The sequence below is a fragment of the Lacerta agilis genome, chromosome 13 (genome assembly GCF_009819535.1).
Source record: "Lacerta agilis isolate rLacAgi1 chromosome 13, rLacAgi1.pri, whole genome shotgun sequence".
Taxonomy (NCBI): Eukaryota; Metazoa; Chordata; class Lepidosauria; order Squamata; family Lacertidae; genus Lacerta; species Lacerta agilis.
Genome location: NC_046324.1, coordinates 37,404,206 through 37,426,463, shown reverse-complemented (window position 1 = coordinate 37,426,463; position 22,258 = coordinate 37,404,206). Strand labels below are relative to the sequence as shown.

The window sequence follows — 22,258 nt, the reverse complement described above, 5'->3', positions numbered from 1 at the left end:
TGCAATATGTCCATATATCGTAACCAACTTGCAGCCATATTTGGTCTCTTATAGGCCTTGGCCTCCACTGGTGATATCCATCTAGGAGTCTTTCTCTCCAATAAGTCTTTATACCTAATCCAGACCTGATACAGAGATTTCCTAACTATGTGACTCTTAAAAGTTCTGTGGATTTTAACTTTGTCATACCAAAGGTATGCATGCCAACCAAACATGTTGTCGTGTCCTTCCAAGTCCAACACATCTACATTCTCTAATTTAAACCAATCTTTCAACCAGCAAAAGGCCGCTGCTTCAAAATAAAGTCTTAAATCCGGCAGGGCAAAGCCTCCTCTCTCTTTAGAGTCTGTCAGAATCTTAAACTTAATTCTAGGTTTTTTGCCCTGCCATATAAACTTCGATAAGTCCCTTTGCCATATCTTAAAACAATCCATTTTATCCAAAATTGGTATGGCTTGGAATAAAAACAGCATCCTTGGTAGGACATTCATTTTAATCGCTGCTATTCTTCCCATTAACGACAGTTTCAATCTTGTCCATATTTCCAGATCTTTCTTTATCTCTGTCCACAGTTTTTCATAATTATCTTTGTACAGGTTCACGTTTTTTGCTGTGAGATTGATACCTAGATATTTTACAGATTTAACAAAATTGAGGCCTGTGCCATCTTGTAATCTTTGTATCTGTTCTGCACTCATATTTTTACTTAAAACTTTGGTTTTCTGTTTGTTTAATTTGAAGCCAGCTACACGTCCAAATTGTTCGATTAATTCCAAGGCTTTGGGGACACTGCTAGGTCCATTAATTTAATTGGGTTTACTCTGAGTAAAACGTGGTTGGATTCAATTCTTTGGTTCTGCACCCGCGATCTATCAGTATTTGGCAACATGATTCAACCCGAGTTTTCATCAAGAAGGGCAGGACCTTCACCAAATGCTCTTCTGCGCAAGAGCCCACATTTCTGCAGTCAACCTGGAGGAGAGTGATTCCGCACACACCTGTTTCTTATACTCCAGATTAGTTCATCTTGATTCCTATTTGCTCCGTCTTCCGTTGCTGTTGCAGACTCACCCGTGTGAAGAGCAAGATGCTGTCAAAGATGCCAAACAGCATGGGCAGAAGCTTCCTCACCACCCCTCCAGTTTCCGCAGCTTGAATACAAATTTTGTTGCATTGCTTGTGGAAAGAGATGATTCAGTTGATATTTCAGCTGACAAAGACACAAACTTCGCAAAAACACACACAAAAACAAACCTCTGTGTCTTTGCAAGACATTGAAATAGAAGAAGGATTACTCTTTCCCAGTATTTCAAAACCCTACCCTTCATCTGGGGGGTTGCATGAAACTTCTCTTGCAGTCGCATCAGCAATAATTTATCACGGAGAAACCCCCGAAAGCTTCGCTGCTCAATAATTCTGTGTATGGATCAAGTTACAACCGAGGCTCTTTGCCAGATATAGGGAACTGTACTGTATAGGGAAACTGCCTATCATCTTCATTTCCCTAGGGTGTCTCATGCAATATTGCAAGGCTAAACCTGCAACATTAAATAACTCACACAATATTAGCTTGTGGCCCTTTGCCCTGGCCTTGGATGGTCACCTTGTCTGCTCTTCAGGCTGTGGAGTTAATAAGCTTGGTTGTCACATTGTTCCAGTGCACAAGGCAACATGCTCTGAAAGCAAATAGATGCAATCACACTTGCACTGATTTATTATTTTGGGGAAGCCGACAAAGAAATACGGTACCACATAATGAAACTCGTTTCTCGTTTGATATTTGCAAGTTTGAAAACTGGAGCTGTGTTTCTCCAGGATAATGAAATGCCTGATGCTCTGCCTTGCTATTGATGACTGCTCCAGTCTTTACTTTCCCTAATAAAATAAACAACATTATTTCAGCACACATTCCATCTTCTCTGGTAATAAAAGCAAAACATAAGGACAGGAATGTGCTGTTGGTATTTCTTGTGGGCTGTTTCAGGCCTGATATTTTGCAGGTGTGTGTTAATTGTGATGTGTCTTAAAGCAGCATTTATCTGTCTCTCTTGGCAAATACCCCATGTTGGACGCTTGCGCCATCTATGCCAGAATGCTTGATTATTCAATCTCTTCCTACCTTGAAATGTAGGTAACATCCACATCCATTTCTTTAAAGCACTGTCAAAGTGGTATAAGAGTGCTCAGTGACAGAGCATATACTTCGGCTGCAAAATCTCCCCAGTTCAGCTCTTAGCACTTCCTAGTTAAAAGAATCAGGTCGCAGGTGATGCCTAAATCTTTCAGTCTTGGACAGACCCTGAAGAGTGGAGAGTACTGGATTAGATGCTTTGTATATTCCCAAGTGAACAGTTCATGGATGTTCACTTCCCTTTCCTCTGTGGTCCCATTTATATATGGATGATCTTGAACATCCCATTATCAGCTGTATTTTTCTGGCCTCATAAGAAGTTGCAGGATTCCCTTGTGATGGAAGCAGAAGCCTTGAAAGGGTAGAGAGTCAGACTTTACCCATAAAACCCTGTGCTCGCCAGCTGTAATTCTTTCCTGTTCAGTTTTGCCACTGCAGGGTGTTGTCATTGCTGCCTCTTTCTACCACTTAATGCCCAATTATACCACTATTTATAGCATGGCCCAGGAAACTTGCTGGACTCCAACTCCCATCCTCCCTAGCTACTATGGTGGATGGTCAGTAATGATAATGATGATAATTAATGGTGATGGGTGTTGTGTTCCAGCAACACCCATAGGGTGACAGGTGGCCCATCCCTGCTTTATAGCAACGAAAGGCTATGCACTCACATTTTTTCCTGGACTTAAAGGACTGGAGAGTGGGGAGAGAGAGAACACAAGTGTATATGTTCTCTTCTGGCTCTTTAAATGGGAAATGACAGGATGTTGAGAGCAGCTGCTTTCACTGCAAGAAAGACCTGGCTCCAAAGTCTGCCTTCTTGTCATCTCATTCAGGCACTATGCTGCTTTTAGCATCGGCATTGCAAGTGACACAGCTCTCTCTCTCTCTCTTCTCTGCTGCAGAGCAGCAGTGGTGGACTCAGGCAAGTGGGACCAGTTATCATATCTGCTTAATTTGACTTCCAGGTCTTAACCCTGGAGCAACCTTTTCTCTTCTGACAAGCACAGTATCCCTTGTCCTGTTCCACTGCCAGTCCATCACCCACCCACTCTCCACTTTCTTTCCTTAGAGCAAAAATGAAAGATCACCTGCTCGTGAGAAGGTGGGCACCAGAACCTAGGGGAGAAGCCAAGAGGCTTAAGCCTTGGCTGGTGGGCTGTTAGAAGGACAGAATGATGCTGAAAGGCAGTCCTTAAATGGTCCACATGCCACTACTGGACAAATAGAAGCCCATGAGAAGCACTGTTTTTCTAGGGCAACCTAAGGCCCGTGGGCTGGATGCGGCCCAATCGCCCTCTCAATCTGGCCCGCAGGCGGTCTGGAAATCAGCGTGTTTTTACATGTGTAGAATGTGTCCTTTTATTTAAAATGCATCTCTGGGTTATTTGTGGGGCCTGCCTGGTGTTTTTACATGAGTAGAATGTGTGCTTTTATTTAAAATGCATCTCTGGGTTATTTGTGGGGCATAGAATTAGTTCGTTATTATTTTTTTCAAAATATAGTCTGGCCCCCCACAAGGTCTGAGGGACGGTGGACTGGCCCACGGCTGAAAAAGGTTGCTGACCCCTGTTCTAGGGCCTCTAGGTCAATGTCCCTGAATACTAGTTGTGCTTAACAGAATGGCATTGTCAAAATGTTATCCTCTCTTTTTCTTTAAAACCAGGGCAGAGTCCAGCTTCTCCCCTCTTTCTGCCACCCCTCCATTTCTGCTTTCAGCTTGGAATACAATAGAAATCTGATCTCTTTTTACATAGCTTCCTGCCAGTGTCTTACGTATTTGCTGATGTCAGGCCCATTCACGTTATGAGGTTAGTTCACTAAAGCAGCTGAAACAACTTTTATTTGAAGGACTGGCTTGACCTCAAAGACGTGCCGGATGATAAAAGCACGTTTTGATCATCGCAGGCTTCCCTTTAGTAGGCTCCTCACGTGTGACTTTCATAAAAAACCTAAGCTTTTTGATTAAAATTGAAGACTCTAATTTGTTTCTCTGGACACATACGACCTGAACTTATGCTAGGCTTTGTCCACACATGGACATTGCATTTGTACCTATGTAGCTCTTTTCTCTTGTGATTTTCTTTTACTAGCATTTGCTGGGCCAATTTGATGGGGGGGGCATGCCCATCTTATAAAAATTTCATCCATTGAGCTCAACTGGAAATAAAATAGGCTGCTTTCCCTTGTTTCAGCTCTTTGAAATAACTTTGCCACCAGAAGGTGTTGCATACTTTTTGCGTTAGGACCCTGCTTGAAGCATAAAAAAGTATATCCAAATAGTTTAACTTGCCCTGTAGAGATTTGCTTTTTCTTTTACACAGGAGACCTTCAAGCGTTTCAGGAACTGATTTGTGTCATTGCCAGGACTTAAGCAACAGGGTGGGGAACCTGTCACCCTCCAGATGTTGCCCGTTCCCATCGTCCCTAATCATTGGACATGTTGGCTTGGGTTGATGGGAGTTGGAGTCCAGCAACATCTGAAGTGCCACAGGTTCCCCACCCCCCGATAAGAGCCTATCCGTGGAGGAGTCCTTTGACAAGATGAATGTGATTGGTTGGGCATGCCTTCAGAATAGAAGAGCACTCTTTTGAACCCGAGCAATTTTGCTCTGAGGACGTGTAGCTGGGCACATCCATTTTGCCACATAACTACTTAAGCTTCCAGTTGGCTCTAGCCTGTCCTGAAGCCACAGTCTTGAATTATCTTCTTCTTAATTTAGCTTGCATCCAGACTCTCAGTGAACTGCCCATGGTCTTAATGACACACTGGTTATTTTGTACTCTTGCCATGCTTTGCTGGTGCAAAGCCAAAGCACCCCTATGCGCTTCAGCCTGGAATAGGAGACCTTGTAGTTCACCAATTTCAGTGCTTGCCCTGCATTGTGGAGAAGTTTGAGCTTCCTTTGATGTGCAGAACCATTTGCTAAGAATTAGGCCAGTGAACAGAGAGCATTTGGGTCCAGTTCATAGCAGGTTCCTGTATAACTCTGCAGGGAATAACACTGGCTGGTTCCTATCACAACCTTGGCTGGCAAAGGGCATGCACTTTTCTTAGTGGAAACTTTGATAGATAGAGCATCTGCTCTGCAATATCAAACAGCGGGGGAAGTCAGTGGGATATAATAATTTTCTAGGCAGAACTATAATGTGTAATGAGCCCTGAGGCTGCTTTCACAAGAGACAATTGAATGGTCTGCACCATAATGTCAAATGGGGCCGGCATGATGTGTGTTTGTAATGTTAACCTCTTTGCGCCCGTTGTTTTCCAGTGTGCAAAACAGAACAGACACTCTGTGGCAAAAATAATAATAATCACGGGATGCATGAAAATATTGTTATCAGGACCAGCCAATGTTCAAAATAGTGTTTGAGAGCTTCCAAATGACACCAAACGCAGATGTTCAAGCATATTAGATAGCATCAGGAAAGAACATGTTCTGTACCTGAAAGGATGCTCTCACCTTCTTGTTGTAGGTCAGCCTGGCACCTCTATATGTTTCATACTGAAGCTCCAATCAGCCCCAGGCAAGCAGAGCCATGCTGGCTAGAGCTGATAAGAGTTATAGTCCAAAACATTTGTAGGGCATCAAGTTTGCAAAGGCTGGGAAGGTTATTTCTGTTCCTGAAGTGGTGGTGGAAGGTGGTTGGCTAGGTCACTGTCTCTTGGATTTAATGACTTGTCTTACATGGAGTCATGCTTTGATTTATGTAGCGACAGAAGTGCTTCCTTTGTGGGGAGATTAATAGAAGAGGAACATTTGCCCCAGCTTGTTTTCTGGTATTATATCCTAGCAATACATGTTTCTGTACACATCAGATCTTGCACAGGGTCAATTCTGGGCTGCTGGTGGAGAAAGCCCTTGTTAAGGATGAACATCACATGCAATGTCTTCAGAAATACTGGGGTGTCTCCAGCTAAGTCCTGCTCAGAGTTATGTAGTCATGCTTATTAACTTCAGTGGGTCTACACTGTGTAGGGATAACATTGGAAACAACTTACTATGGCAAACATTCAGTCTGCTGTTTTGGAGAGTGCCAGCCTCTCTTAAGTGAAGCTTTCCCCACTGCCCAAAACAGAACTCTATTGTGGTTAGCATACCCACCAACAAATTTGCAAGAGCTGTAACAGATCAGGCAACTAGAAAAAGAACTCTTGTTTCCAGCATGAGTCCTGAGCCCTCCCATCTGGAAGATCTACAGAGGAAATGAGGAAACTGTGGCCCTCCAGATGTTGTTGAACTACAGCTCCCTCCATCTTTGACTATTGTGTCAATCATGTTGGCTGGGCCTGGTGGGAGTTGGAGTCCAATAACATCTGAAGAACCAGAGGTTCCACATCCCTGATCTGCAGGCTGAGCTGCCTAATCATTGTGGGTGCCAACACAATGTGAGTGCTTTGTGGCTGCCGGTTAGTTACCAGGCTAAGTTCAAGGTGCTGGTTTTGGTGTATAAAGCCTTCAACAGCTTGGGAGCAGGATACCTGAAAGATCATCTCACTGCTTATATCCTGAAGATGCCATCGTATCAGGAGGTCCGTTCCACACAATCTAGAAATTCAGTCTTTAGCATTGTGGGACTTACCCTTTGGAATTCCCTCCCCGTGACTTCTAAACAGGCACCATCTCTGTTGTGTTTTCTGAAGACCTTCTTCTTCCAACAAGTATTTTGTTGTTGTCGTTCAGTCGTGTCCGACACTTCATGACCCCATGGACCAGAGCACACCAGGCACGCCTATCCTCCACTGCCTCCCGCAGTTTGGCCAAACTCATGCCATTCGCTTCGAGAACACTGTCCAACCATCTCATCCTCTGTCGTCCCCTTCTCCTTGCGCCCTTCATCTTTCCCAACATCAGGGTCTTTTCCAGGGAGTCTTCTCTTCTCATGAGGTGGCCAAATTATTTTAGGTAGAGATATTTCCCAGTCTTTATCTGCACTGGAATTATTTTTCAATATGTTTTGTTTTTGTTTTTGTTTTATCACCTCTTGCTTGCTGCCCTGTGCTCCTTTGGGAGGAAGGGCGAAACAAAAAATTGACAAACAAACAGTGTATTCTGAGAAGGGGGAGCAACAAAGTGGAACAATTTGCCCTGCCTTTTCCCTATGACTGTTTTAGAAGATGAGCATTTTTAACTGTGTGCGAGAAAGCATCTTTAGTGATGGGTATTTATACTGACATATGCTTAAATTTGCATGTAACTCTCTCAGTTAAACAAGTGCTTCTTTCCTGGGGTTGAAGGTTCCATCCCTTGCATCTTAGTAGTAGGCAGGGCTGAGGGAGATGTTCTCAAGATTCAGGCATGGAGAAGACTTCTGCTGGAGACCGTCTACCTGACTACTCCAGCCCACCCCAACTGGCCCTCTCCATATGTTGTTGAATCAGTCTCTAAGACCTCCATTTTTTTCCTCCAGGACTGTCCAAAGCCAATCAGAATAGGCCAGTGGTTCCCAAACTCCACCCCTCCCCTTAGCCCACTTGAAAATTGCTGAGGGTCTTGCCGGACCACTGAATGGTATTTCTGCCCACTGTAGCAATGGTGATGTGCTGTCCTAGATGCTGTAGGAAGTTTAATTTTAATTTTAATTTTATGGCTTCTTTGATTTCTTTTTTAAAAATTGTACGGCAAAATTGTCCATAGAACCCCATAGAGCGAGTAGGGTACTCTGTGAAGCAAGATGCATAGCATCAGTAAAGATGTCAAACATCTTCCTTCCCCCCTTGCCCCTGGAGCTCCATAGGTAGGCACGTCGCTTTCTCAACTGTTGTGAAGCATTGCATTTGCAGCGTTTCCTATTCTGTACTTGATGGTATCTTTTTATTTTCTTTTTTTAGAGTAGTAATTCTTTCTGGAGAGAAGCTTCTAAAAACATTTTTAACGGCTCTGTCTCATCGTGTTCCTTCTGTTTTCCCTTAATACCAGACAGATTGGCTATAGACTGTTTAAAAGTTAAATAGGTAATTAAGGCGGGCACGCTCCGTCTGTCTTTGTATGCAGGCGCCATGCAAACACAGAGGGGAAGGGGTCTTCAGATAGTTTGTGTAAAAGCAGCTCGATGACATACAGTATCTGTGTCTTCACAAGAGGGTAGCTTAGGAACCTTCCAGAACCTTAGTCAGTGTCAGGGAGCAGTGGTGGCTGGATACTGAGGAATGGGCACCAGGAGAAGCGGGGTTGGAGATGGACTTGGAAGAAGGGATCAGTGACTCAAGGGAGCCTGTAACAGCCAGGAGGTGAGAGTCAGAGGCAGGAGAAGCTGCAGGATTGAAGAATGAAGAACAGGAGCAGGAGGTGGGAGATATAAGTCAGGCTGGTGTAGAGCAGGCATAGGCAAACTCCGGCCCTTCAGATGTTTGGGACTACAATTCCCATCATCCCTGACCTCTGGTCCTGTTAGCTAGGGATGGTGGGAATTGTAGTCCCAAACATCTGGAGGGCCAGAGTTTGCCTATGCCTGGTGTAGAGTCAAGGGCTTCCACACTTCCTTCTGCTCCTCCTGCCTTCACCTCTCCTGTTCCACTGTCTCCCAGAACCAATAGATGAGTGAAGTGGGAGGAGCAGAAACAGGTTACGTGCAGACTGGGTCCGCAGCTGCTTGCATGCAGCTCCGATGGGGGAGATATATAAGATGAGGTAGAGAGCAGGCTCCTGCCAACCTAGCAGTTCGAAAACATGCCAGTGCAAGTAGAGAAATAGGTACCACTGCGGTGGGAAGGTAAATGGCATTTCCGTACGCTCTGGTTTCCGTCACAGTGTTCCGTTGCACCAGAAGCGGTTTAGTCATGCTGGCCACATGACCCAGAAAGCTTTCTGTGGACAAACGCCGGCTCCCTCAGCCTGAAAGCGAGATAAGCGCCGCAACCCCAGAGTCGCCTTTGACTGGACTTAACTGTCCAGGGGTCCTTTACCTTTACCTAGAGAGCAGGGCCTTTGTGTTACGGCAACTCCCTCATCAGGTGCACACCATGGGGGTAGCTGAGGCACGTAGGTTGAATGAACATGCCTTCCCCTAACTTGTAAGTGTACTTTTGACCATAAAGAGTTAATGCCTCACTCTGGACATTCCTCGCCTGACAGCGCTGTGACTGCGTCAATACCTTTTTAAAAAATAAGGGAAGTCAAGATAAGAAACGAAGGCGCACAAGTCTTGGAACAAAAGAAAGGAGAGAAGAGGGGGAAGGGACAATGGAATTGAAGGAGGAGAGGGAGGAAGGGAAAGAAAAGAAGAAGAAAAGATGTAGGAGAGGAAAATTTTTGGTTTAAATATTTTCCTGTTCCTAAGTCATTAGGAAACTACAAAGTCTTGCGCGTTAAGACAATCATTAGGTTTTTCTTTAAAACATATGTGTAAGTGTAATTTTTTTTTGCCATCTCGTTTTTTGAATGTATGATGACAATAAAGCTTGCTGATTTGTGTGTAAAATATGTTTGCGGTAATTGTAATGTTTGTTTTTTTGTCACTTTTTTGTTGTGTGTAGTTTTTTTTGTTAGTCTTTGGTAAAATAGAAAATGAAATAAAATTAAAAATTTTTTTTAAAAAAATCTCTCTCCATTTCAGGGTACAGTGATACCTCTGGTTACGAATGGGATCCATTCCGGAGCCCCGTTCATAACCTGCGATGTGCATATCATGAAGTGCCGCGTCTGCGCAAGTGCGCAACGCGATTCAGCGCTTCTGTGCATGCACGTGACATCATCGCACGCTTCTGTGCATGTGGACGCTGCGAACCCAGGAGTAACCCGTTCCGTTACTTCCAGGTCACCGTGGTGCGTATCCCGAATGTACGCACCCCACAGCGTACGTAACACGAGGTATGACTGTAATGTACTATGTGCAAAGATTTCCTTTGTGCAACATAATTACCACAGTACACCTAAGTTCAGCAGATAACACTGATGCAGTGAATTTGACCTCCCGAGAGTATTACTCTGGGCTGTTGGTGTTGGCATTAGGCCATCACCCTTTTGGAACAAACAGGGATAGTTGGGAAAAATGAAGTAATGCAACTGTGTACATGCACCGTGTAGATCAGGCCTGGAGAAGCTCAGGCCCAGGGGTTGGACATGCCCCGCCCCCAAACTCTTTATGTGGCCACTGGGTCTCCCACCTAGCCACTACGCTTCTAAATACCAGCAGCTCACTCCATCCCAGCCTAATGTGAGTGGCAAAGGTCCATCAGCCTCGTTGAACACAAGTATACCACCACAATTAGAGGAGTTGTTGTTGTTTAGTCGTTTAGTCGTGTCCGACTCTTCGTGACCCCATGGACCAGAGCACGCCAGGCACTCCTGTCTTCCACTGCCTCCTGCAATTTGGTCAGACTCACGTTGGTAGCTTCGAGAGCACTGTCCAACCATCTTGTCCTCTGTTGTCCCCTTCTCCTTGTGCCCTCCATCTTTCCCAACATCAAGGTCTTTTCCAGGGAGTCTTCTCTTCTCATGAGGTGGCCAAAGTATCAGTGCCTCAACTTCAGGATCTGTCCTTCCAGTGAGCACTCAGGGCTGATTTCCTTCAGAATGGATAGGTTTGATCTTCTTGCAGTCTCCTCCAGCACCATTAGAGGAGTTAGAAGAGACCATAATGGAAGAGTGCATGCTTTGTATACAAAATGTCCTAGGCTTCAATCCCTGGCATCTACAGTTTAAAGAAGTTTTAACATTTGCTAGTTCTTTAATACCAAAAAGTCTCAATGTGACTTAACAAGATAAAACTTGGCTTCGTAACTTATAAGGTAGCACTATATGCGCCGACAGCTAAGAAGATCAGGAGAAAAGAACTAGATATAATAGCGGTCAGTTGCAAAGGTGATTCGGACATTTAAGCTGGCACATTGTATCTGAGAACCCCCTGCTATTCTATCGTATGCAACAAATAATTTCTAGGAGACGTGACCGTGGTTTATTGTATTTGCAGTGCCTGATGTGTTTATGGTTTTTATGGTCATTGTTGTTTTTCTTTTTGTTTCCTCTGTGAATGATGCCATGGCCTTGGCTAGTGCAATAAAGTTTATGATGATGTAAAAGATAAAATAAACAGATATAATTCAATTTAAAACTTTTTTTGAAAGCACAAAGTATGATACAAAGTACCTAAAATGCTCATTTGATAACACAATATGGACAGGTCCCATTCCACCCAACTCAAAGATCAGCAGCACTGTAGAGGCCAGCTTAAGTTACCAAAGGTCTGAGTGAATAGCAGTGTCTTTTCTTGGTGTATACGAACCAATAATGATGGCCCCAGGTGCATTTCCCTGGAGAGAGCATTCCGCAGGTAGGGAGCATCACAGAAAAGACCTGTTCTCATGTGGCCCCCTTTCATGCCTTCCTTGGGTGGGGCACCCGGTGAGGGGCTCTGATGAAGACCACAGTGTCTGGGGTGGTTCCTTTCAGGAGGTAATGAGTAGCAGGTAATAAGAGCTGCCGTCTCCCTGAAACCTGCGGAAGCCACTGGCAGGGATGAGAAACTATGGGTTGTATCCAATACTAGTTTAGCTCATAGGAGACCCACTGAAATAATAGACATGGCTAACTCAGGCCCATGAATTTAATTTAGCTGAATACAACCCAATACTGGGCTGGGTGGACAAAAGTCTGACCTGATAGAAGGCAGATTTCTGTGTTCCTTGAAATCTTTGGCCTTTGATTTACTTCGCCTACTGATGTCTTCCTTGGAGATGCACTACTGTGCTGAACATCACAGCTTGAAGAGCAAGCCCAGGGCACTGAATGCACAATGTGGGTCCAGGATGGAATGGGGAGTGAGATGGGGGAAAGCCTTCTTCCTAAAGCAGTTACCTTGCAGATGCACCTCAGGCAGAACATGGCACCGTGATAAAAGAGGAAGGAGCAGAATTGGCAATCAGAACAAAGGCTGGGCCCATAATAATCAAGAACACTTATGAGCCGAAACAATGGCTGGTGGGAGGAAGGAATTGATTGCCGTGGCAGGAGGTCTTTGCTGCCTGAACTAGTGACAACTGCTAACTAGTGCTGGAGATGAGGAGCTTTGGATTATTGCCCTGTTAAACCAGTTCACTGCCTTCCATCCCACTTGAGGTCTATCAAAAAGCTTGTGTGCAGCTGTTTAAGAGGGAAGGTTCAAATCAAGAAGTCCCTGAACCTAAAAAGAGCCCTGCTGGATCAGGCCAAAGGCCCACCTAGTCCAGCATTCTACTCTTACCATGGCCAACCAGGTCCTCAGGAGTAACCAGTAAGCCGGACCTGAGAGCAGCAGCACTCACCCCACCAGGGATTCCCAACAACTGGCATTCAGAAGTCATGCTGCCTCTGACAGTGGACACTGGACATAGCCGCTTCCTTTAAACTGAACACACATCCCATGTATTTTCCAGTTGTGCATCCATTTTGAAGTTGTTAAAACCTACAATTTGTTTTATTTATTTTATTTTATAACTCACTCTTCATTGAATATTTCGATATCAGAGTGGGGAACAATGAAATAAAACGATAATGCAAATGTACAGATACACAAACAATGGCAGAACCCATAAAAGCAAATCCAATAAAAAAACAAATTAACAGCTCCATTGTAAAACGAAGAAAGCCAGGAAAGGCAACAATTAGGATATCACCATAATAAATTGCACATAGGATTATTCAGGAGAATAAGGTCTCAGGTTTGCTTAAGCATTAATATTTGGATGCTCCCTTACATCAGGTGCGGAGAACCTTTGGCCCTCCAGAATTTGCTGAACTACAAATCCCATCATCCTGGGCCATTGACCATGCTTGCTGGGACTGATGGGAGTTGCAGTTCAGCAACATTCCAACGGGGGCAGAACATATGCATGGGGACAGGCTATAGCTTAACGGTATAGCACATGCTTTGTGTGCAGGAAGTCTTGGGTATTTTCAGGTAAAAACATGCCACCTCAATATTCTGCGGCCTTACCGGAACAAGACAGTAGGGAGGGTGGCATGGTGCAGATGCACCAGCAAGGAGCAGCGGATTGGCTTTTTTGGTGTGTTTGCACCGCACTGATCTTCCCACTAGCTCACCTCTCCTCCCAGTAAGCAGCAGTGACTCTCCTGCTGGGAAAGGGAGAGGTTAAAAATTACTTTCTGAATGGTTTGAATAGCTGTTTTCCACTGTTTTATTGCTAATTTTATTGTTTCATTCTCTTTGTAAACTGATTTCAGGTTATTTTTCTTTCTTGCCATCAGCAGTCTGTAGATTTCATGAAAGAAATAAAGAAAACCCACTTACGATTCCCAGCCACTGCCTCTGACAGCGGAGGCAGAACATTTCCCTTGTGGCTAGTAGCCATTGTTATCCTCCATGAAAGCCTTGCATCTGTCCAAGAAAGAAAAGTCCAGAAGGGAAATACATTGAGGTTTCCTCCTTCTCCTCCTCCTGCAATTATTTTTTTTTCTTTTGGAGTGAGGGGGAAGTTGGAGGGCTCAAGGTTAGATGTTGACAGGTTTCCCCCTCCTGCTTCCTAGACCATATGGAAGTAGTGTGATTTGATAGATAAAACACAGGGTTTCTTAAAACACACACACACACACACACACACACACACAGAACATAATCATTTTAAAGCTTTTTACTTATTTTTTTGCCCATATAACATTTGTTTCCATGGAAGCAGATCTGGCCACTAACAGTGCGAAATGCTATTCAGCTACTTGTAACTGTTCTCATTGGGGAGGGGGGCTGTGGGGAGAAAGAGAAAATGGGGGGTGGCAATTCTTGTTGGCAGTAAATCTAATTTCTGTTGAGTACATTGTGCATTTTCTTAATTTCAGCAGGTTGTAGTCAACTTGAGTCCTGCTCAGAGGAGATCCATTGAAATTAATGAACATTTGTTGCTATTGGTCTTTTATTATCCACCCTTTGCCCTTAGGTCCCAGTGTGGGTTACAGTATTAAAGCACAATATGTTCTTTATAGTGGATGAGCTGGGATAGCTCAGTTGGTAAAGCATGAGACCCTTAATTTCCAGGTCGTGGGTTTGAGCCCCACGTTGGACAAAAGATTCCTCTGCTTAAAAACAATTTAAGACAACTTGCAATCGTAAAAATAAGGTGGGTCCTAAAAGCCAGGGTAAAAAAAGTGTGTCCTCAGCATTTTTCAGAAGCTGTATAATGAAGGTGCCAGATGAACCTTGGTGGGGAGTTCAATAGTAATGTCCATTAACTTCAATGGGTCTATTCTGTATAGGACTAGCACTGAATGCCAATCACCAATGTTTTCTTTCAAGTGAGTATGAAGGGAGACCAGGTTTCATCAAAGGTATTTTCCTTTATAGCCCCTGGTTATTCTTTTCATACGCAGGAGAAAAAGAAAGTAAAGCTCTCCCACCAGCCTCACAAACCTGTCTGTGGAGAACCTATATGGACTGCCAATGTTTTAAGACCATGTAAAATGATGCCATAAACTTAATGCTATGTTCTTTTCTCTGAGACAGTGTGGTGTAGTGGTTAAGAGCAGTGGACTCATAATCTGGTGAACAGGGTTCGATTCCCCGCTCCTCCACATGAAGCTGCTGGGTGACCTTGGGCCAGTCACACTTCTTTGAAGTCTCTCAGCCTCCCTCACAGGGTGTTTGTTGTGGGGGAGGAAGGGGAAGGAGACTGTTAGCCGCTTTGAGACTCCTTAGGGTAGTGATAAAGCGGGGTATCAAATCCAAACTCCTCCTCCTCCTCCTCCTCCTCCTCCTCCTCCTCCTCCTCCTCCTCCTCCTCTTCTTCGACTGTATTGTATAATGAGAGAGGGGGTTATGAAGGGCAGAGCTGGACTGAACTATCAGGTGAAAAACAATGTAGAAAAAGAGTCTTGGATAAATAGGGTCATTTTGACTATCTTCACCTGCTTGACCTCATTTCTTCATTTCCATTTCATTCCTGGCATGCATCCCAATTTTCCTTCCCAAAGGGAATTCCAGAGTGGTGAAAGCACAAAACAGGAAGCAGCTCAGTTAGCACCAAAATATTGGAAAAGAAGCCAATTCATGCCACTACAGGCTCACTAATAGAATAATTCTGTTGAATCTCCTCCTGCTCTGAATGTCTTCTTCCCACATCACCACATTTGGTCTCCTTTGAGCAGTGATGGGAGCAGTGCAGATCTCTGCAAGACAGCAATCACAGGCCAGCCACCTTGTTCCTAAAAGTTAGCTTAAAATGATAACGCTCATGTCCAACAGGATGCCAAATCACAGGTGTGAAGCCAGTAGGGGGTGTACATAGAAAATAAAAAACTGCTTTGAACCCACTTTGAGCAAGACCTTGCTTGCTTCTGTCTAAGGCAGAGTCCTAATTTGGTTTTCCAAAACTTTTGAGTGTCTCCTCATCAAGAGCTGTTGCTGTCGGCATGAGCAGAGACCGTTGTGAAGGGATTTCATTGGGGTGGCTATCATTCATGGAATTTATAGACTCAGAGAGTTGGAAGGGACCCTGAGGATCATCTAGTCCAACCCCCTGCAATGCAGGAATATGCAGTTGTCCCATATGGGGGGCTGCACCCCAGAAAGCAGCTGGAAGAGGAAAGCTGTCCCCCAAAGGACCCTGCTGCCTGATGGATGTGCTTTCATTTTCTTCCTGGTTGCAACCTAAAGCTTGGAACTGTGCACGTGTAACTGTGGGTAAGCTCAACTGAACAAACTGGGATACTCTTCTGAGTTCAGTGTCCACAGGATTGCTCTGCCAGTGTATTGGTCTGCAATGAAGACTACTTACAGAAGGCATTATTGATTTCATGATGACACAGGAAGTAAGAACCCACTCTGAGCATCAGCACACTCTGCTTGTGTCTGGCTCTTATTAGGACGCTGGTTTTCCCCTTTAGAAATTCTGTGTTGCTTTTCGTACCTTTCTGTCTTCAAGGGGCAGGAGAACAGATTTTTAAAGACTGGTTTTATTCCAAAGAACGGGCAAGTGGCTTCTTCCTAGGCCACGGTTGAGGTTGTTTTATGAATTTACCAGCAGGAGGAGCTACTGTACTGATGAAATGCTCAGGGATAAAAGCTAAAGGGAGAGATGAGGGCACATGTGTATGTTGAGTTCTTGCTTTTTAGAAAAAGAAAAAGAAAAGAAGGGGGGGAGATAATTAGTATTACACCAGGGTTCCTGGCCTCTGTCTTTCCATTATACCTGACAGAGGGTATAACACAAGCCCTTTGCAGTCCTGTTCAGTGGCTGCAGAACTGACCTCCCCCTTTTCATTTGGGGTCACTTCAAAGATGGACCATGTGTTCAGGTGATAGGGAATGAAGTGTGGCGCACCTCTCAGGCTTCCTCTTTGCACATGAGAGTGAAGCTTCAATTTTAAGAACAGGCCACCGTTCTACATTGCAAGAAACTCAGGGAAGCATGGTTTGTTCTAACAAAAGTTAACTAAAAGAAACCATGGTTTCAGATTCTGGTTGACTTTAGTTAAAACAAGCTTCTTCCTTAGGGGGTAGGAAAACAGCTGCTGCTGGGGGAGACCAGTAGTTTCTCCTGTTCACCGAGAGGCTGCTGTGTAGGCAGCACTGAGGCAGGGTGCTGAGGAAGCAGCAGATCCGGCCCCAATAAGTGTGCTGCAGCCGCTGCTGATACTGTTCTTTGGAGGCCAGATCTGCCCCCCTCCATGCAGTGGATCCTGCTGCCTAAGGTGGTCACTTCACCTTGCCTCATCATGGGATGGGCTAGCCCTTGGGCTCAGACAGTGATCTTCACTTAGCATGAGCGTATTCCAAGAGTTTTCCAAGGACGCCCCTGTTTTCATCCATGAAATGTATAGGATGATGGAATGGGGCGGGGGGGGGTATCAAAGCACAAACTGAAGTCAGCTGTGGGAAAGCGCCAGACTACACATTACATTGTTTTGCCATTGAGTGCAAGATTTCTATTTTATTTTTTAAGTCAGCTGGAACTCCCTCCACCCATGCAAATAGCAGGTGCAGGGCTGCTGCTGGTGGTCTATCTCAGAACCATAGCACGGGGCAAAGAGTTAACACCCCCTCAAAGCCCCTCCCAAGGTCATGATTCAGAGTTGCTCCTCCACCACCACTACCCTGGCACTGTCTGTTTGCGGGGGGGGGGGGGCTGGAACCTTGCAAATCATGCAGTTAGCAGTAAAGTGTTCCTTGGTCCACTGAGAGCTGGGGCAGCTCTTCAAGAGGGCATCCTGTCAAGTGTTCCATGCAGTGTGAAGTTCATGCTTTCTGATGGGATGTCATAGCAGAGCAACTTACACTCCCCCCCCCCCCGTCCGCTGCCATCACAGAATTATTTTTATAGCAGCAGCTGCAGTGCTCGTAGTTTGTGCCCCAACATTATTTACTGGGATCCTGCAGAGTCAGGCTGGTAGCACTGCTGCATTTCAGAATTGGTGATGGGTGAGAGACTCACCAGGCCCTGGAAGTCTGAGAGCAGAGATTCATTTGCCTTAAGCAACTGCCAGGGAGGGTGCAATTTCCCCCTCCCAGCCCTGATTTTTATTGAAAGGCAAGCAAAGCAATAAAAGTGGTAATTTGTAAAGCCAGCTATTACACAAGAGGGACTGGTTTCTACTTAAAAGTATTGTGATGGATGTGAATTTCCTGTATTTTTCTTTGATGTTTATGTGCTCCCTGGTTGTTCAGGAGGAAAGCACTCGGTGCTTTAGTGGTTGCTAGTTAAAAATACGACATGATTAAGGTTTTCCCACAGAACGTTAATTCTGATCTTCCTTTCTTTCTTTTTAACCCTGAGCGCTTTTTATTGTGTATTCTTTTTGAAGCAGAGATGGAAATTTTCAATGATAAGCGTAGATGGGATTGCAAGTAAAAAAGATAAAGGACCCCCGGACGGTTAAGTCCAGTCAAAGGCAACTATGGGGTGTGGTGCTCATCTCGCTGCAGGCTGAGGGAGCTGGCATGTGTCCGCAGACAGCTTTCCAGGTCATGTGGCCAGCATGACTAAACCGCTTCTGGTGCAGTGGAACACCGTGACAGAAGCCAACTGTGCTGGCCCCAAGGGTTTGTCCGTGAAGCGAGGTCCGAGTCCAGTCCTGGGTCTAGGGGTCCAAAGGAAGTCAGTCCGGTGGGGAGCGAGGCAGGGAGCAGGTCGAGGTCCAAGGCAGGTTCAGGCACAAGGTTGCAGGTTGAGCACACGCTTGCAACTAAGTTGCTCACGCAACCTGGGCTGGGTCTGGCTGGCTTTTATCTGGCCCTATGCTTAGGGCGGTCCCGATCCTCCAGAGACTCGCCTCTCCTCCGGGCCTGGAGGCGAGCACTCCTCCTGCAGACACTTAACTCCCTTCACCTCTCTGCCCTGAGCCTCTGTAGCTCAGGAGAGGCTGGTGGGTTACTGGACCCAGGGGATGCCTCTGCTTCCTCTGAAGAGGCTGGGAGTGGAGCACCTGCAGGCAATGGGTCCTCCCTCCCATCAGGAGCCAGAGCAGACTCTGCTGATGCCTGCACCTGGGGATCCAGCACAGGTGGGGATCCTTCAGGCTCAAGCCCTGGCCCCGGCTCAGCTGGTTCTGGAGGCGGGGAATCCTGTGCAGGCTGGGATCCCTCAGGTTCAGCATCAGAGTCTGACTCCCAGGCCATCACACCAGAGCACACAGAAACACTGTTTATCTTCCCGCCACAGTGGTACCTATTTATCTACTTGCACTGGCGTGTTTTCGAACTGCTAGGTTGGCAGGAGCTGGGACAGCAAGAGGAGCTCACCCCATCGTGGGGATTCAAACCGCCAACCTTCCAATTGACAAGCCCAAGAGGATCAGTGGTTTAGACCACAGCGCCACCTGCGTCCCTAGATGGAATTGCATTGGAGTGCTGGCACCTCACTTCCAAAAAATTGTGCTTGGCACATCTACCAGCGATGCTGACTTTGCAGCGCCTGGCATCACGTCATGCCTTGTGGTAAACCTCAGTCAACAGCAGGCATAGGCAAACTCGGCCCTCCAGATGTTTTGGGACTACAACTCCCATCATCCCTAGTTTACAGGACCAGTGGTCAGGGATGATGGGAGTTGTAGTCCCAAAACATCTGGAGGGCCGAGTTTGCCTATGTCTGGTCAACAGTATGTATCACCCTGAACTAGGCTTGCTGTCAAAACAAAATCGAAAATTCTTTCTAGTAGCACCTTAGAGACCAACTGAGTTTGTTCCTGGTATGAGCTTTCGTGTGCATGCACACTTCTTCAGATACACTGAAACAGGAAACACGAAAGCTCATACCAGGAACAAACTCAGTTGGTCTCTAAGGTGCTACTAGAAAGAATTTTCGATTTTGTTTTGACTATGGCAGACCAACACGGCTACCCACCTGTAACTAGGCTTGCTGTATTGAGGATGAAGCAGCTCTTAAAGACCTGGTCTGTAAGCAAAGAGATTTTTTTTCAGAGCCACACACTTCACCTTGTATGCCTTCCCTTTAACGTCTCTTAGTTTGAGGCATCAGGTGAAAGCTTCCTGCCACCCTGCAAGCCTTTGATTGCTCTTGATTACCACCACTTTTCGAGTCATCGTTGTGATGCTGTTAACTGTCTGCTTGGCATTGGATCAATGTACCATTTTAAATGTTTTTGGGTTTTTTTTGCATTGATTCTAGATAGGTTGCTGTGGTCATTAATTTAACGCAGCGGTGGCAAACTGCTGGCTCACAGATTGCACTGGCCTTCAAGCCAAGGCGCCAGTGCCAGGCAACATTGCACTGTCTCCATTCTTTGGATTAATCATCTGAAAGGTTCTCCTCCCCATTATAGGGCTGGGCAGAGAGGAAGCTCCACCAGCTCTTGAGCCATGCCCACCTTTGGGCCAGACCCATCGTCGACATGCCATCTTCAGAGTAGCTGTACCCCGGCAGCAGGGCCCCGATGCCAAAAAGGGTTGGTCGCCTCAAATTTAATGTGGGTGTGGCAGCACCTGGAGAAGGGTGGTGATGTGTGACGGCATTTTAAGTTGCGCTCCACCCCACATATCCTTTGGGGAGTTTGGTAGGTTTCAAATGGTGTCCGTGCATGTGTCTGTGCGTGCGCACGAGGCATAAAATAGTCTTGTGGAGTCCACTGAGAAAACAAAGAAAAGTACAACCTTATTCCTTTTATACTGTAGTTTTCGGAGGAGTCTGTAGCCTGTGAGTGACTGCTGGGTAAGCAATATTTTTTCCAATAATTGTTTGTAGTAGACAAGTAAGTTCCTTTCAAGCAATTCATTCATGAAAGTCGGTCTATTGCAGGTCAGAATAGACTGTGAAGCTCCTCAAGGGGGTGTATTACTAATGTGTATCATTGTGCATCAATACATCGGTCCATCATTAGCACAACGTTCATCAGAGCACCATCAGTTTCTTGTATTGTCTATCACTTCCGGTGGTATAGTGTGGCCTCCAAATTCCAGGCCATAGAGTTTTGTATTTTTTAATTTTTTTGTATTATTGTGTTTGCAAGAACATAATGGTGTAATTGATTAATCCATTCCCTAGGTCACTATGTGAGTAGTGTACAGATCCAGTAAACTAATTGTAGATATAGATAATACACACATCAGCACATACATTTGTTTTCTGATATCTGCTTTCCCCACATACCGGGGTGGGTGGGAATACAGGTTTGTTTAATGCACAGTATGAACTTGTTTGTGGCTTGTTTCCCCCCCCCCCCTTCCTGTTTTTAGTGATTTCCAACCCACGGGAGATTCTGCAAGCAAAAGCAACAGGCCGCGCGGGACGACCCGGTTTCCAAGGCTGTCTCGGAGCCATCAAAGAGACCCACGGAACCCGGAGCCTCAGAGCGGTGACCTTTGACTTTTTGGATAATTAGGACCAACTAGCACCGTGTACTTTAAGCTGCCTTTTGATTTGGTTCTGTCCTGTGCAGTTGACGACACAAGCCTGTGGGCAGAAAGAAAATACAACAGCACTGAATTTATAGCCAGAAGGGGAACCATCTGCCGTAAGGGTCCCTATTCTGATTAAACAGGTCACAGTTGAGGCGGCCACCATTTTCCAAAACAATCGGAGGCCTTTTGGCCCAGGACTAAAAATAAATAAATAGGATTGGTTCGTATTTTCTTTGGCTTCTCAAGAGACACACTCTAGCTCCTTTCATATATTGGGAGTTTATGCAGTTTTGATGCGATCGCTCTACATTCAGATCCTCAAAGGAACGTCATAAGGCTTGTGGATTCACCAGGATGCCATTTTCCAGCAGTACAATTGCAGCTGGAACTATTGGGGTATTTATTTTATTTTCTGCCTCATTTCTTCCCCCCTCCCCCCAATCAAGCAACTGTTCCTTGGGCAAAAATGGAACAGGAGTGTTGGAACCTGGTTGATGTTTCTGGTCAGATCCTCTGGCATATGACAAATGAACCTGTGGCACCATTGATTCCTCAAACAAAATATCTATGATTTAAGGGGAGGTGGGCTGCACTGAAACCAGGAATGTGCTAGTATCAGTGGGTGAGATCAAGGGCAATAGACGAGTGTGGTGGGGAGGGCATTTTTACAGAAGTTGAGACAGTTTCCCAGCGATTTGCCTGAACTCCCATTATTGGTTTCTTGGTGGCATGTTATTATTAAAAGTAATAATAATCTCGGTGCCAAAATAAGTTGGCGCTTGAGGCTATTCTTTCCACCGCTTCCTGCTTAAGGCACATGAAGCGACGCTGCTGAGGGCTTCTGAATGCAAGCGCCTCTGTTGCTTGTCACCTTTCGCTGAAATGTTTTCGGGTAAGGATGTGGCATGGACAGCTGAAAGGGAAGCTGTTGTTAAGACTGATCGGAATCCTAATACGATTTAACTGGAGTGCGGTTCGCTACACGCACACTTTGCACTGCCATAGATAGCAAATGACACCGTAGCTTTATTTTTTACTTTCCATAATAAGCTTCACCCAATACTACATCTTTGTGAGCACTGTTTTGTTTTTGTTTTTTTAAAAAAATCAAGAATAAACTCTATTCCTTTCACCCCTTTGCACCAGCACAGCAGGTCTGTTGCATCATGTTAGGCTCATTTTGCAAGCAAGGCAGTACAGGACGGCATCTCTCACATTATGTTTACAGAAACCAAGCAGTCCGTGGTTGAGTCCTGTTACAACACTGGTGATGGGACTGTGTTCTATCCTGCACCTGAGGGCAGCACGCTAGCTTAAGGGATGGAGGGCAAGCTGCCTGGCGCACAC

General features: G+C 45.4%; 1 protein-coding gene across 6 annotated transcripts in view; it reads left to right on the top strand.

The window, feature by feature from the left end:
- SNX29 (sorting nexin 29) overlaps positions 1-21,135 on the top strand; it is a 196,132-nt gene extending 174,997 nt beyond the window's left edge. For 4 of the 6 annotated variants that reach the window (XM_033166463.1, XM_033166462.1, XM_033166457.1 and 1 more), the window contains one exon: positions 20,747-21,135. In XM_033166463.1, coding sequence (XP_033022354.1) covers positions 20,747-20,876 — 130 coding nt within the window. In that variant the 3' untranslated portion in view covers positions 20,877-21,135. Of the gene's footprint in view, positions 1-20,185; positions 20,440-20,746 lie in introns of those variants that run through there. The other 2 variants (XM_033166461.1, XM_033166460.1) reach the window with 2 other exon arrangements.
- The last annotated feature ends 1,123 nt before the right edge of the window (positions 21,136-22,258 follow it).